The sequence below is a fragment of the Falco cherrug genome, chromosome 10 (genome assembly GCF_023634085.1).
Source record: "Falco cherrug isolate bFalChe1 chromosome 10, bFalChe1.pri, whole genome shotgun sequence".
Classification (NCBI taxonomy): Eukaryota; Metazoa; Chordata; class Aves; order Falconiformes; family Falconidae; genus Falco; species Falco cherrug.
In genome coordinates this window covers 2371188-2385867 of record NC_073706.1, presented here as the reverse complement: position 1 = coordinate 2385867, position 14680 = coordinate 2371188, and the positions used below count along the sequence as shown (strand labels likewise).

Here is a 14680-nt window from a genome sequence, read left to right as displayed (position 1 = left end):
CCTGCTCTGCTGAGCCCTGATTCCGTTGGTGTTTGATGGCCCTGGACACACAGCTTGCTAGGCAGAGGGCAGAAATGCTAGGGAGGGCACTGTCCGTGGTGTAAATCACACCCGAGGAGAGCTCCTGTGGATGCCTTGGCTAGGCACGTGGCTCTCACGGGCCGGGGGCTGCAGGGCACCCTAGCTCGGGGGAAGGTTGAGGAGAAGGCGCACACCTTGCCGGTGACTGGCTCCGTCACTAGGTGCCCTCCATCATGGCATGGGGTTCTGCTCTGCCATAGCCCCTGTTCTGGTTCGTGCCCTGTTTGGTAACAGCAGTTACGCATCAGCAGCAGGCTCTTGGGTAGGAGATGGATCCTATTAAATATTAGACCACAGGGAGGTGCCCATCTGATGCTCAGTATCGCTTCTATCTCCCATTTGCAGTGCCCAATGGAATAAACCATTCCCCTCCGACGCTGAACGGGGCACCGTCCCCCCCCCAGAGGTTTAGCAACGGTCCTTCCTCCTCCTCCTCCTCCTCGCTGACAAACCAGCAGCTCCCTGCCACGTGTGGTGCCCGGCAGCTCAGCAAGCTGAAGCGGTTCCTCACCACCCTGCAGCAGTTTGGAAACGACATTTCGCCGGAGATCGGGGAGAAGGTCCGGACCCTTGTCCTGGCATTAGTGGTAAGTCCCACGTGCCAGCTCGGGCCACCTTGCTTTTCCCAGACGGCTTTGGCGCTGGGATCCTGGCAGCCAGCACGGCTCCACGTTACACAATACTGTGTGTTTGTGTCTCTGCTAGCAGAGCTGTTGACTGAGCAAGACCCTGTAATGTCTGTGCTTTCTGGTAAACTTGCTGACTTCTTGGGTGTTTGTTTTTTTTTTTTATCTTTGGTGGGTTTCAGAGGAGCCTGTAGTTTTGCACTAGGCAAGTGTTTTCTTGCTTGTGCAGATTCACAATTGCCTGACCCCAGCCACAGATTGGTTTAACTCTGATCTGCTTCCATACAAAAAAATGGCAGTTCCAGCCACTGCTTCGTTAGCACTGTCCTGACTTCAGTGTGCTCAAACTCAATGCTGCTTTGCTCAGCAAGGCAGCCAGATGGAATGGAAAAAAGCAGGGTCCTGTTGCTAGCAGGGACTCGCTCTGGAAAGCTGGTAGTCCTTCTCTGCTCTTGAGTGTGTATAGGCTATCATGACACTCCAAAGATTTAATTTATTGATATGCAGTGATGTATTTAATGGGATTTTTTCCTCTTTATGGGCTGCTCCTGTATATCTTAAAATAAGCCCACTGGCACAGCAAAGTTAACTATTGCCAGGGTCTGTGGAGGATGGGAAGGCTGCTGTTGCAAAATAAGAGGCCTGGGCTTCTGGTGTGCTGCTGCTGCTTTGCGTGATTGCATATTTGCGTTACCAAAAGCAATGATTCTTCAGTCGTATTCATGCCTGTGACAGTCTGAAGGTGTGGCCATGGGAAAGGGCTTGGTAAATAACTGTTAGGCATCTTCTGCATTCCCACACTCGGATTTGCAAGAGCTGGGGTTGTTGGCAGTGCACGCATGCCCTCATGCTCTTTGGCAGCTATGGGCAGCTGAAAACACTCTTCAAAAAACAAATGAATAGGTCTCGCTGTGGAATTGTATCTCATATTTGCAGGTATACAAACTGGTAGAAATGCTGTGAAAGGCCAGACCTTGGACTGCGATCCTGGAGCACAGCAGCATGCTGCCTGGCCAGCTGCAGTCCCGTGTGCTGCCCAACGTTGCTCCCCAGCTGATCTCTGCTCTTTGGCGTGTTTCTTGTGAGGCTCAGCATGCAGTGAAGGCAGTGAGACTGCAGCAGCCCGGAGTATTTCTGCTTCCAAGGTTGGCGTGGGCAGCAGAGCAAACCCAAATCTCTCTGTGGCCTCCGGGGCTTTCACAGCGCTGGAGCACTGGATGCAAAATGCTGCTGCTGCTGAGGAAGGCAGGCGCATATATATTTCCATGGGTGTAGGGAAGTGCCTTAACTTACCCTTTTGGAACGGAAATGATAAGCTGTCCGGGTTCCTCTGACTGTCATTCTCTCTCTCTTTTTTTTTTTTTTTTTTTTTTTGTTTAGTTTTTTTTAGCTGATTGTGCTAATTGCTGCAGGGACGAGCTTTGTGTGCAGGTTATCAAATGCTGCTTGTCCCAGGAGCACCCAGCCTGGACAGCCACAGGGGATGCAGGCTTGGGCCAGGGAGGACTGCGCTGGTGGGGTGAGCAGCAGGCTGGTGGAGGCTTCGTGGATAGCAGATAGGATAAACAAGATGAGCTGAAAGGGAGGAAGGAGGAGAGGAAGGTGTACAACTCTGAGCAGCTGAAATCGCTGCCTAGCTCCCCACAGCCTGCCCCAGGCCACCTGGCCAGCGTGCAGGAGATGCCAGCTGGGTCCCACTGCCTCCCAGAGCCAGTCTCTGCCTTCTGGCCCCAGAGCTGGGAGGATGCTGGGCCAGGCAGCGCCCGGCTGTGCACAGCGTTCGCCCCTTGCTTAGTGCAGCATTTCTACTCCGCTGGCCTCAAGTCTTTTTGGCTGCGTTAGGCAGGATCTGATGAAAACATTGTCAGTCCTGTAGTGGCAGATGCAGTCGCTCTTCCAGTTCTGTTCATTTGGAGCCGTTTCCCATGTGTCTAAAAATAAGAACAAATTGTCATTACATTTCTTAATTTCTTTTCTCAGAACTCAACGGTGACAATCGAGGAATTTCACTGCAAGCTGCAAGAGGCAACAAACTTCCCCCTCCGGCCATTTGTGATCCCCTTTCTGAAGGTGACAGGGAGCTGGTGGGGTTTGCCGACACTCCGTGTGCCGGTCTGTGCCGCTTGGCAGCGTGTCATTGCTGGGAAAGCTCTTCTTTCAATCACCACAGCAAATTTGTTGAAGTCCAAGACAGACCGCACAGACCGTAGCAGTGGCCTTGTGGGATTGGCTTGCAGAAAACTTAACGTTCTAATAAGTGCCACATATGTCTTCTTGGGTGTAAGGGATAAAGGACCCAAACCAAGCTCCATTCGGCAGCTTCTGATCCTGTAATCTTATTTGCAAATGTTCAGATCTAGACTATTTGAAGTGTTGGCATCTGGAGCATGTCTGGAGTGGTTGGATGCTGGAGGCGCAGGGTGCTTCCCATGGTACTTAGGTTCTGGGTGCGTTGACATCAGGCCACCCTCAGCTCTTGAGAAAATAAGGTAAATCTGACAGTGCGGACACCAGGAGCTGGATGATCCTGAGCAGGGGGCCAGGCTCTAGGTGTTACTGCTCCGAGGTATTATGCATGCAGAGCAAACCTTCTACAACTGGCTGGAAACCAGCCCCACGCTTGTTTTCCAGGCCAACCTCCCGCTGCTGCAGAGGGAGCTGCTGCACTGCGCCCGGGCTGCCAAGCAGACGCCCTCCCAGTACCTGGCGCAGCACGAGCACATCCTGCTGAACACCAACACCACATCCCCCGCTGACTCCTCCGAGCTGCTGATTGAGGTGAACGGGAATGGGAAGAGGCACAGTCCGGACAGGTAAAACCAGCTTTCGTCACCCTGCCAAGTTCTTGAAGTCGTGACTTGTGTTTCAGCATCTGGGGCTAAACTGTAGGGTCTTGTCGCTCCCAACAACTATTCTGGCTGTTAATAAGACACCGATGGTTGCTCGTCCTGCGCTGCCAGCTCAGGCTGGGTCCCTCCTTCAGGCAGGTTCTGTCCTGGAGGGACTTGTTGGGTTGCACTGAAAAGCCTGGGCTGGAGAGCTGAATGGTTCTCCGCCTCCCCGGGTGGCAAGCGGAGGCACCACCAGGGCTGGGAAGGATGCGGTTCATTTTCACTAGTTTTTATTCAAAGTTATTTGTTGTTACGTAATTATGTGGAGCATGCCTCAAGTTTTATAAAAACTGTGAAATTTTATTTGGTCATGCTCAGAAAGATGAATCACAACACTTGAGCATCTTGAACTTTTTCTTTGACGGGGTCATTTTGTGGATTTGTTCACAAGTCAAGCACGTTTAGTTTAGCTCCCTGCCTTTATCCCCCAGTAAAATCATCACTGCCCAAACTCTGCTGATTTGGAATCTGCATCTTTCCCTTTCCAAGTACGTTTTTGCAGTGCTAACGATTACCTCTCTCTGCCGATGCGGTTGCAGAAGGGAAGACAGCAGCTTTGAGAGGGAGCCGCTGCCAACAGAGCCTCCAGCCAAGAGGGTGTGCACCATCAGCCCTGCGCCCCGGCACAGCCCTGCCCTGACCATCCCCCTGATGAACCCCGGGGGGCAGTTCCACCCCACGCCGCCACCCCTCCAGCACTACACCTTGGAAGATATTGCCACGTCCCACCTCTACAGGGACCCCAGCAAGATGTTGGAGCACAGAGAGATTCGGGACAGACATAGTGGTCTTGGTGAGAAAGCCTGGAGGGCTCTTAGTTGTAGGAGCTGTGGGGTCCAGTGGTTGAGCTTTGGCATCGGTACCTGCGTGGCCACTCGCGCCCAAAGCTGTGTAATGCTGGGCACATCCTCAGCGGCGTTTTTGCAGGGAATTCAGAGGAAACAAAAATGGGAAGATTGAGAGTTCATATTTCCCTGTGTATGTGTAAAGGCTGGAGCCACTGAGGATGAGGAGGAAGGACCTTGAGCGTAGCCAGCCCAGCAGGCAAGGACAGAGAGCGGGGGAATAGAGTGTGACTTCTCTGAGATCACTAAAGCAGGGGAGCAAAGCCTGACCCTCTGCCCTGTTTCTCCCCAGGGGTGTGTAGGAGGCGCATGCTCGGTTTCCAGCAGGGCAGCCTGAGTCACAGGCTCTGAGCTCCTGTGGGCTTATAAGGGAGCCAGCTCCCCAGGCAGGTCAGATCCAGACCTGTGGGTGGGTTGTAGCACTTCCAAGACAGTGACACAGCCAAGGATAAAAACACTGGCTTGGAATTGCTCCTGTACAGTCACCTCCTCGAGATGTGTTTTAAAATCCCAGCTATATGTGACTGGATTGACGCTTTTTGTTACCACTTTGGGGCCACCTTCCCTCCCCGGCACTGACAGCACTCGCTCCGTCGAATCACACTTCTGGCTGTGGTTTGTTGCAGGTTTGAATGGGGGATACCAGGACGAGCTGGTGGACCACCGCTTAACGGAGAGGGAGTGGGCTGACGAGTGGAAGCATCTTGATCATGTAAGGAACAGCAGAAGGTGTGGGAAGCTCTGGGACGCAGCAACCCAGTGTTCCACCTGGCCCAATTTGTGATTCTTGTAGTGGTGTTACCCTCTCCAGGCTTTCATAGTGGCCTGTAGAGGAGCAACCCACCATAAGAAGGTGGATAGCGGGGAGGGCAGATAGGAGTAGTTGCACTTTCCTGGCAGGTTTTCTCTGACCATGGTCAGTGGAAGCCAAAATCACTCTGGACAAAGAGGCTGGGGCTGGGGGGCTTCCCCTGCGGAGCGCGGCCGTGTGCTGCCCTGGCTGGCTGAGCAGCCAAAGCCAGCCTTGTCCCCACCCAGGTCTTTTCTGCCGCAGCCCTGGCAAGCACTGACAAGTGTGCAGGCAGGCTCTGTGCAGTAAGGATACAGAGCTTACAAAATAAGTAAACCCATCCTTTTTTTTTTTTTTTTTTTTTTTTTTTTTTTTTTTTTTTTGAGTTTTTCCTGAGGTGCTAGCCTTTTATGGGCCTCAGCTAGGCACCAGCAGCCAGACTTGGTACTTCTGGCAGGCTTTCTGCAGTCAGCCTTTCTCCTCTGAGCAAGGCTGCTCATCCAAGCACTTCACTGGAGCATTTCCCCCAAAGAGATGGGATTGAAGTTCAGCTTTGATCATAAATGCAGAGAGACCTCATGCCTGCTTATGCTCTAAAGCTGATGGAGGGGTTTTTTTGGAGGAGGATTGGCAGAGTAGAGGCCCCGTAGGTGAACATTTGTGAGTTGGGATGTGGCTGCGGAGAGCTGGCACCAGGATCACAGCCAGCCCTTGCGTGGACACCCTGTTTCCAAAGGGAAGTGGTGGGGTTTTCCCCTCCACCTTTAGGAGCGTGGCCTGAAGGTGTTTAGCCACCTGCTGTGGTGACCAAGGCTTTACGGTGCAGGTGTGACCACCTCCTTCCCTCCTAGTGCTGCGTCCCTGCCCAGTATCGCTGCTGTGTGTGCAGGGACGGGACCAGTCTTACCCACCTGTTGGACTCCTGCATCGTCCAAAATACCGCTCTGAGCCGGTTCCTGTGAAACAACCTCATGGTTCACCTTCCTGGGACGGTGCCTCCAACGAGAAATTCAGGAGATGACCTCATGAGCAAGACTGAAACCTTGTTGCTCCCTGCAGGCACTGAACTGCATCATGGAGATGGTGGAGAAGACGCGGCGCTCGATGGCCGTGCTGCGGCGCTGTCAGGAGGCCGATCGGGAAGAGCTCAACTACTGGAAGAGGCGATGCAGCGAGACGGCCGAGCCGCGCAAGGCGGGCAGCGAGCTCATCTCCCGGCAGCACAGCCCCAGCAGCTCCGACTCCATCGGCAGCGGTAAGCGAGGGGTGGGTGTGCTGTGCCAGGACCTTTTTAAGTAGGTGTCTAATTATGGCAAAGCTATATTAGGCGTAAAGTGATGATAATGTATTTAAATTATAATATAAATTAAATACTTAAGCAATGCATAATGTTCTCAAAGCTTTGAAGAGATTCAAGTCATGGGAGGGTGGAAGCTCCTGGGTGAGCTCCGAGAAGCAGCGTTTGCTGACCTCCGAAGGCAGCTTCTGCTGGTGCCGGGAAAAGAGCACCTTCCTTGTCACTGAGCCGGGCTTGCTGACCACACCGAGCCGAGCTCACCCAAAGCTGAGAAACCCCGGGGTGAAAAGGCAGGAGATGTGGTTGGTTCCACCCCTCTTCCCCTTCCAGTCTGTCTTGCCTACAGGAGGATTTTAAATGTCAAGGTCTACTAATTCTAAAAATACCAAAGGCTGCTGTAAGTGTGAGACCTACTACCTCCTGAGTTATTAATTCTGTTTTTGTGTCATGAGTCAACTTTACTTTATTAAAGCTGAGTAGTTTTCCCCTCCAGTATGTAAGGGTTTGACCCTATACAAAACAACCCAAATCTAGAATGCTGATTTTATTCATTCGGATATAATTCTAATTTCCGTCCAGATAGGCTGAAATAAAATCCTAATCATGTGATAATAAAAATTATGTTTTCTAACAATAAGTGCCAAACTAAAAATCTCAGTTTGGTATATATTCCACTTTCTTGTACACAAACTAAAATGTGAACCCTCCTGCAAGGGAGCCAAGTGCCCGTGGCTGCAGCCGTCCCCGCAGAGCAGCGTGCCACGATCCCGCGCGGCAGCTGGGTGTGTGATGACCTGAGGAGCCCAGCCAGCCTTTAGCCCTTCTGTATTTAAATATAGCATGACTAATACCCTTACAACCTCGTGTTGTTAAAGGTGACACAATTTAAAGTTGGGGTTTTTTTAGAAATGGGAAATGTTGTTGATGTTTTCTCCCCTCGTGGGACCTAGGGCTAATTTTCAGGCTCCATCGCTGTTGCGAGGAGGTGCAGTTAAGTGTCGAGAAGCAACCCCGGCTGTACCACAGGGTTAAACAACTTCACTGCCTTCGTAGGGTGCTTTTGGTCTCCCACCAGCCTCTGACCCAAATCACTTTTTATTTTGACCCTTCAGAAAGTTACACTGAGACCTTAAAAAAAACAGGATGAAGACAGAACACAGGATGAGGCTTCTGAAAAGCTTCGCTGTGTGACTGCAGTCTGTGCTTCAGTCCTGGCATGACTGTCCCATCTGTCACGTAGGCTCTTTGCGGGCTGGTGAGGGCTGGGGAATGTATGCGTCTCCGCCGTAAGAGGTCTTGCAGGCAGTTTGTCCATCAATTCAAGCCTTTGAATTGCCCCTGGGAGTGCAAAGTGCTGCGTTTAATGTAAACTGCTGGTCGTATAGATTGGTGCTCAGAGTCTCTGGACACTGCAGATGTTTGATGGCATGTGTTTATAAGCATTGCTGGTTGCTACAGAGTACCAGGAGATGGAAATTGGTTATACGGTGTCATAAATTATGCAGGGCACTAATTAAACGTTGTAATTTATCATCGGAGTGTTTGATGAGTGGCTTTAACTGTAGGAATCCTCTGCTCTGAGTTTTTAGCTGGTTAATTCTACCCTGTCCCATGATGTACTGAGGTACTGCTGGGTGCTTAAGCAGCAGCTGGGTGAGACAAGGGTTTGCCAACTTTTCCCTGTGTCCTTTATTCCGACAGATTCATTGCGGGAGTTCAGCAGCAGGTCGGGAACGGGCTACGTCACCGAAGAGATATGGAAAAAAGCTGGTAAGTGTTTGCTAGTAACCTCGGCGAGGGATTCTGCTGGTTCGGTTGAGGTAAACACAGATGCTGCAGATTTGGCTCTGCAGAAACAGAAGCCCAGCTGCAGGAACACCCCAGGATGTGCACATCTGGCTGCGAACCCCCCAGCCTGGGTCTCCCAAAGGGCTCTGCCCCTCCTGCACCATGCCAGTGGGGATCCCGTGGGGCTGCCTGGCCTGGCCGCTCCCAGGAGCATTCGCTGATGCGGTGACCTACAGGCGTGCCAGCCGCAGGGGACGCGGGGCTGCGCCTGGGCGCCTCGAGGGGGCTGGCCCCGCTCCCCGGGTGGGTGGGTGAAGCTGCCTTTTTCTTCCAGAAGAAGCCGTGAACGAGGTGAAGCGCCAGGCGATGTCGGAGGTGCAGAAAGCAGTGGCGGAGGCCGAGCAGAAGGCGTTTGAGATGATTGCCTCTGAGAGGGCTCGGATGGAGCAGACTATAGCGGACGCCAAGCGCCAGGCCACTGAGGATGCTTTCTTGGTGATAAACGAACAGGAGGAGTCTACAGAGGTAAGGTGCCAGGGACACCCTACACGGGGTCTTTCAGAGACTCACAAAGTCTCCAGGCCCTGCCCAGCTGTGACCCGGAGCCTGCAGGTCCCCCATCCCTTTTCCTTTTGGAAGTCTCTTTCCAATCAATAACTAAAGGGATGCACTGATTCCATAAAAAGAACCCTTTTGATTTTAATTTTGCTGGCAGGGGAATTGGCCTAAATGGCATCTGCGGCACCTGCGTGTGCACAGCAGCCACGTGAAGGCACTGCTGGGCACCGTGAGCTGGACCCAGTGTAATGAACAGGGATTTCTTGGGATTGAGGGAGGTGTGGAAGCAAAGGGAAAGAGAATACCAGTAGGCTGAGCTCTCCGTTTAGCTCAGAAATCTGCTGTTGTCGGGTACTTGATCTGTGCAAAACAGGAGGCGCTGTTTGTGGGCTTTAAAATAGCGCAGGGTAGAAGCCAGGCTGCAGGTAAAGCTACGTATACCTGACGGTCTGTGCTGCACCCTGTGTCAGTGCAGACCAGCCTGGTGCACATACGTTGTCTGGGATGATGTTGTTTCACTGGCTCCTGAAACACGGGCTGGGGCAGTGTGTGGCCACCTCATCTCCAGAAACAGGCTCCCCGCGTCCCCTGCTGCACTGCTCCCATTCCTGCAGGGATAGGTGGGAAGCGTCGGTGCGGGGTGGCTGTCCCTGTGTTACAGAAAATCTCGTAAAGCCTAACAAGACTTTTTTCACTTTGGAAAAGAAGGGATGACTCTTAGTTTGTCTTAGCTGCTGGATGGGTGTCTTTTAGAGAATTTATTTCTACTCCTCAGTTATTAATTACCTGCACTGTTGCTTAACTGGAAGCTCTTTTGTTAAGCTTTGGAGATCTCAGCTGTACAGGGCAAGGAGAATTTCATGTCTGATCCCTGCGCTGCCATGTCCCGTCCATGTGTGGTTTGCTTGTTTCAATTTCTTTGCACAAATGCAAGAGCAGAGGCTTTGTTTCTGCCGAGCAAAAATCTGATGGGAATGTGGAGTTCATGTCTGCTGGGACCGCGTGGGCAGCCAGTCCATTTCCCTCTGCTGCGGGGTTTCAGTCCACCCTGCTGACGGGGGCTCGGGAATCTCTGGTGCCAGGGTCCCCGTGCACAGCAGGAGCTGTGTAAATACTAGGCGCTCTTACAGAAAGGTGTGTCGATACTCTGATCTTTCCCAATTAAATCACTGAAGGTTGAATGCAGCAGTTGGTAAACATGTGATGGGAGTGGGTGGAACTGCTCAGGAAGCCATGGAAGAGATGAGACAAGCAATGATTTTTCCGTAGGGGAATACCAGAGGAGTGTCCTTCTCCTCCAGCCATCCCGGGGAGCAGTGCAGGACCTCGAGAGCAGCTGAGCATCCCCCCACCAGCACGTTCCCATTCAAGCCCCAGAGCCTTTCTCTAAATGCCATGTTGAAAAGCTGTCATGTGTTCTGGCATGCTGTGTAACCTTTGAAATACAGTTTTAAAACACCGCTCAAAGTGTAAACAGCTGTAAAACAGTCACCCGGTTTTCCAAGAGTTACCACAGGCTTCGCTAGGAGGTTTTTTTGGTCACGAGCCCTGCTTCTGGAAGGCTGAGGAGCCCTGGGGGGATGATGCACTGGTTCTGGAGCGGCTCCGCTCCTGGCCAGCTCGCTTTGGCACTTTGCTGCCAGCCTGTAAATCATCACCAGGAGCTGGTGGCTCTGGTGCAGAGCCTGGGAGGGGGGATTCTCCTGCCCATCCCTGCAACAGAGCTGTCCTGATACAGCCCAGCATCTCCCGCCACCCCGCCTTGCTATTTCGACAGCTTTTTGCTTGTGGTGGCAGGAGCGGTGGCCAGCCCCAGGTGCCCCTGCGGGCAGGACTAGAGGCAGGCAGGCTCCGGCGGAGGCTGCTTTTCCACAGCTGAACCTGCCCTCCCCAGTATGGGGTTGCTAACATGCAAGTCCAGCTGCAGGAAAGCTAATCCGCCCGCTCCCCTCCTCGGAGCAGCTGCAGCCGCAGCTCCCGGCGCTGGCCCCTTGCCCCCGTGCTGGTGAGGAAGCGGTGGCACGCTGTAAGCCCACCAGCTGATGCCTCTCCCGGCGGCCAGGGGGGCTTTGCTCCACTTCCAGATTGAAGCTCAGGCTCTGGCAGTGCTTCCACCTGGCTGGGAAGCTTTCAAATGAGCTTTTTCTTTTCCAAATTAGCCTGCTCCAACCTCTTGTGCAGCTAGGCAGGGTGCAAAGCAAATGGTGCCTGTGCAGCACGCTGTAATCCCTGTGGAGAGCACTTGGCTGGGAGCAATACTAAAATAGAGCTGCTTAAAACAGGAAATAAAAAGACCGAATAGCAGCATCTGCAGTGTGATTTTTAGTCCTCGCCTGCTGTTTCCTCTATGCGTTTGGGTGGATCTAGGGGAGAGGATGTGACCGTGCAGTCTGGCAGGCAGTTTTGGGCAGAGCAAAGGAGTAGGAGTTTGTACCCTTGGCAAAGAGCTGTGAAAATAGCAGGAATTAACAGATCACTCATTTTAATATTACTAAATCTGGGCCAGAGGGGGATGAACCGTCCCCTTCAGAGCTCTTGAGTCAGCACCGTCCTGCAGCTCTTGGAAACTAAACCCGTTTTAAAATGCAGTGTCTTTGGTCTTGCAGAGTTGCTGGAACTGTGGTCGCAAAGCCAGCGAGACATGCAGCGGCTGCAACATTGCCCGGTACTGCGGCTCCTTCTGCCAGCACAAGGACTGGGAGAGGCACCACCGAATCTGCGGGCAGGGCCTGCACGGCCAGAGCAAGCCGCTGGCTCTGCCCACGGGCCGGTCGGCAGCTGCTACCGTCAAGAGCCTCGACGGCGTGCCCAGCCCAGCCCTCGAGAAGACTTCGGCGACCACCTCCCGGTCCTCCACCCCAGCATCCGTGACAGCAATAGATACGAACGGACTCTAAAGGGGAAGTTTTGGTTCACTCCGTTTGATCAGTTTCTCTGTTGTTTTTTTTTAAGCTGAAAAGAAAAAACCCTGCAGCAACTTGTATTACTTGACACATTTGACACATTGCGTCACCTCCTCGGAGTGCCGACACTCAGGCTTTGCCATCTCATTCTGCCTTTTTCTCTCGTGGCTCGTGGAGAACTCAGGTGAGCCCTGCCCTCCGTGCCTGTCTCTGCTGCAGGGGGGTACCAGAGCATCATTCAGGACCTGGAGGACACTGGGCCACTCGCTCAGGGGGACCTGGACTCGGCGGAGAGGGCTGCCAGCACACGCAGGAGATGCTCAGCGTGTGGTGCCCGACCAGGGAGCCCTGTCTGCAGGCGTCAAACGTGCTCAAGCTCATTTCTTGAGGTGTCTGAGCCGCTGCCTCCTTCAGCCACCTTTCTTCTATAACATGCATCAGTTTTTTTTCCCTTGCTCCCAGACAGCGGTGTCCCAGATGGCCGTGCTGGCCGGCTGTTGCTGTGAACAGACCAGAGCTGATCTCCCAGCAGGAGCATCGTGTCCTCTACTGCAACGGCAGAAGCTGAGCCCACTGCTCTCCTCCTGCCTGCAGGTTGGCAGCTGATGATTGCAGGGACAGAGAGGATTTGTCTGCTCTAAACCAAATGTCAGAACCAGGGAGGTACGGACAGTCGCTTCTGGATGGCCTGGTTTTAATCCTGTTTTGTGATGGGACAGACAGTTGTGTGTTACCTTGGGTGGGACCTTTGCTGAGGGGAAGTGTTCAGAGCAAGTCTGGATGGGTTGTGGGCAGTTACTGCCCTTTCCACCCGGGTAGTGTTGTTTTTCTATGCAGGAAGTGTTGAGTTTGGGTTTTTTTCACTGCATGGAAGTTGTTGGTTTGAGAGTTACTGCCATTGTTTTTAACCACAGAGATCCTCACGATTGCGATGGGTTATTTATGGTCTGTTCTCTCAACATGCGTTGGCCAAACTATTAAAATGAATGGAGGACTTGCAGTCCTACATCGGTTCTTACCCCCAGCCCCAGGGAGCTCCTGCGGTGCTGCTCCAAGGCCAGCTGTGCTCCTCCCTGCAGGGATGCACAGGGATGCGCAGCCACCGCTGCCTCATCCAGCCTTCAGAGACTGTCCCGAGAATGCAGGCTTGGAGAGTGAGGTCCCACAGGGATGCCGTGGTCAGCCTGGGAAGAGCCATCGCTTGGGGAGTCCCTGCTGGGGCGTGGAAGGAGGGATCCAGGGCAGTGCAAACCCTGTGTCAGGGCACAGCAGGCTCATCTCGGATGCTTCACGGAGGTCATCAGAGGCGCAGCCCATGGGAGCGATGGGCATGTGCCATCCGAGAGCTGCCCCGATTTCCCACGCTGCACGCAAATGGGCTCTAGAAAAACATCCATTCAGCAAAGCCGTGTTTCCATGACTGTTTTTGTGTGATTGCTGGGCTGGAGCCCAATGAGGCGAGTAATTCCCAAATTATTTTTGATCACTTTTTCAATTGGAGGCGAATAATGGAGATATAATGAATCATCATTGAGTTTGCAGTGGTGCTGCTGGCTGCCTGGGGATAAACCGGCAACCCCCTGAAGCACCGCCGTCCCCGAGGGAAAGCTGGAAGCGGCTGTCGCGGGCTAGGGCCGGCGATTCCCGAGTCTGCAAGGTTTTATTATGCAAAAAAGCCACGAAGTTGGCTGGTGTTCAAGATGGCTCTCGAGTGGCAGTTGGGAGCATCTCCCCTGTGTCCCCCAGGAGCCGGGGCTGCCGGCTGCAGCAGAGCCCTTTGCCACGGACGCGGCTCCTGGGAGCACGAGGGTGCTGTGCCGCTGGGATTAGGGCAGCCCTGAATGGGGGTGGCACTCGAGCCACCCTGACCCGCAGCAGCCACAGGATGGTGTCCCCCAGCCTGGAGGTGTTTACCCCAGGAGAGACGGGGGAGGCCGAGTCCCGAACTGCGGCAGCCCTGGGCTGCCCTGCCTGCTGCGCCCGTCGCCGAGCTCCTGGGAAGCTCCGGCTCTGTCCCTGCCGCTTCGGCAAAGCTTAACAAGGTTTGTGGTGCCCGCGCTGGCAGCATGGAGGAGGACACCCCACTCCTGTCCTGCCGCACGGGGACAGCACGAATCCGGAGCAGCCTCAGGTAAATAACGGCTGGTTGTGATGCTGCATCTGACCTAACACTGTGGGTCAGCGGCGGCCGGCGGCCACGAGGGCTGGTGCAGAGTGAAGAGCAAGGCAGGGCCGGAAGAAATTGCTTGTAAATAGATTGTCTTCCATAATTCTCATGCAACTTTGATGGCAGTGTATTAAAATTAACCCCCGTGTAAATGAATTAAATACTAACAGTCATGATTAGAATGATTGTTTTTTTTTTTTTCTCACATGGAATGATAAATATGAAATTTGGACATGGGAAGACATTAGGTTGAGGTTTCTATTTTTTTTGACATTTAATTCTGTAATAGAAATTTGTTACTTCATTCCTGTGCATAACTTATTTAATGTACTGTATAAAGGAACCCAAACTGATACAGATGTATTTAGTTTGTTCTACTCAAAAGTAGTCAATAAAAAGACTATATTCATCATACAGCTTCCCCTCCTCCTCCGAGGTTCTGCAGTGCTCAGGCTGCTGTTGGGGCTCCTGCAGGATGCTGTCGTGCCGTGGCCTCAGCCAGGGGAGCTGCAGGGACAAAAACTGCCTCCCCTGTGGTGGTGAAGCTGCTGGGGAACCCTGAGCAAAGACCGGGAGCAAATGCAGGCAGAGCTGCCATTCAGCCCCATACTGGGTAATTTTGGATTTCTTTGGGTTCATGTCTAAATATGTTTTTTCTAAGCTTTTTTTTTTTAATTTGAGCACAGAACAGCCTGCAAGGTGCTGTCCCAGCTGGCTTGTGGTGCCAGCCCTGT

At 53.0% G+C, this 14680-nt stretch overlaps 1 protein-coding gene across 5 annotated transcripts in view; it reads left to right on the top strand.

Moving 5' to 3' along the window:
* The window catches only part of CBFA2T2 (CBFA2/RUNX1 partner transcriptional co-repressor 2), a 66373-nt gene extending 51757 nt beyond the window's left edge, over nucleotides 1-14616 (top strand). For 4 of the 5 annotated variants that reach the window (XM_055722129.1, XM_055722131.1, XM_027812009.2 and 1 more), the window contains exons 3-11: nucleotides 427-668; nucleotides 2688-2777; nucleotides 3339-3520; nucleotides 4138-4391; nucleotides 5070-5155; nucleotides 6293-6488; nucleotides 8232-8300; nucleotides 8653-8843; nucleotides 11483-14616. In XM_055722129.1, the coding sequence (XP_055578104.1) occupies nucleotides 427-668; nucleotides 2688-2777; nucleotides 3339-3520; nucleotides 4138-4391; nucleotides 5070-5155; nucleotides 6293-6488; nucleotides 8232-8300; nucleotides 8653-8843; nucleotides 11483-11773 (1601 nt within the window). In that variant the 3' untranslated portion in view covers nucleotides 11774-14616. The remainder of the gene's footprint in view (nucleotides 1-426; nucleotides 669-2687; nucleotides 2778-3338; nucleotides 3521-4137; nucleotides 4392-5069; nucleotides 5156-6292; nucleotides 6489-8231; nucleotides 8301-8652; nucleotides 8844-11482) is intronic. The other variant, XM_055722130.1, reaches the window with a different exon arrangement.
* The last annotated feature ends 64 nt before the right edge of the window (nucleotides 14617-14680 follow it).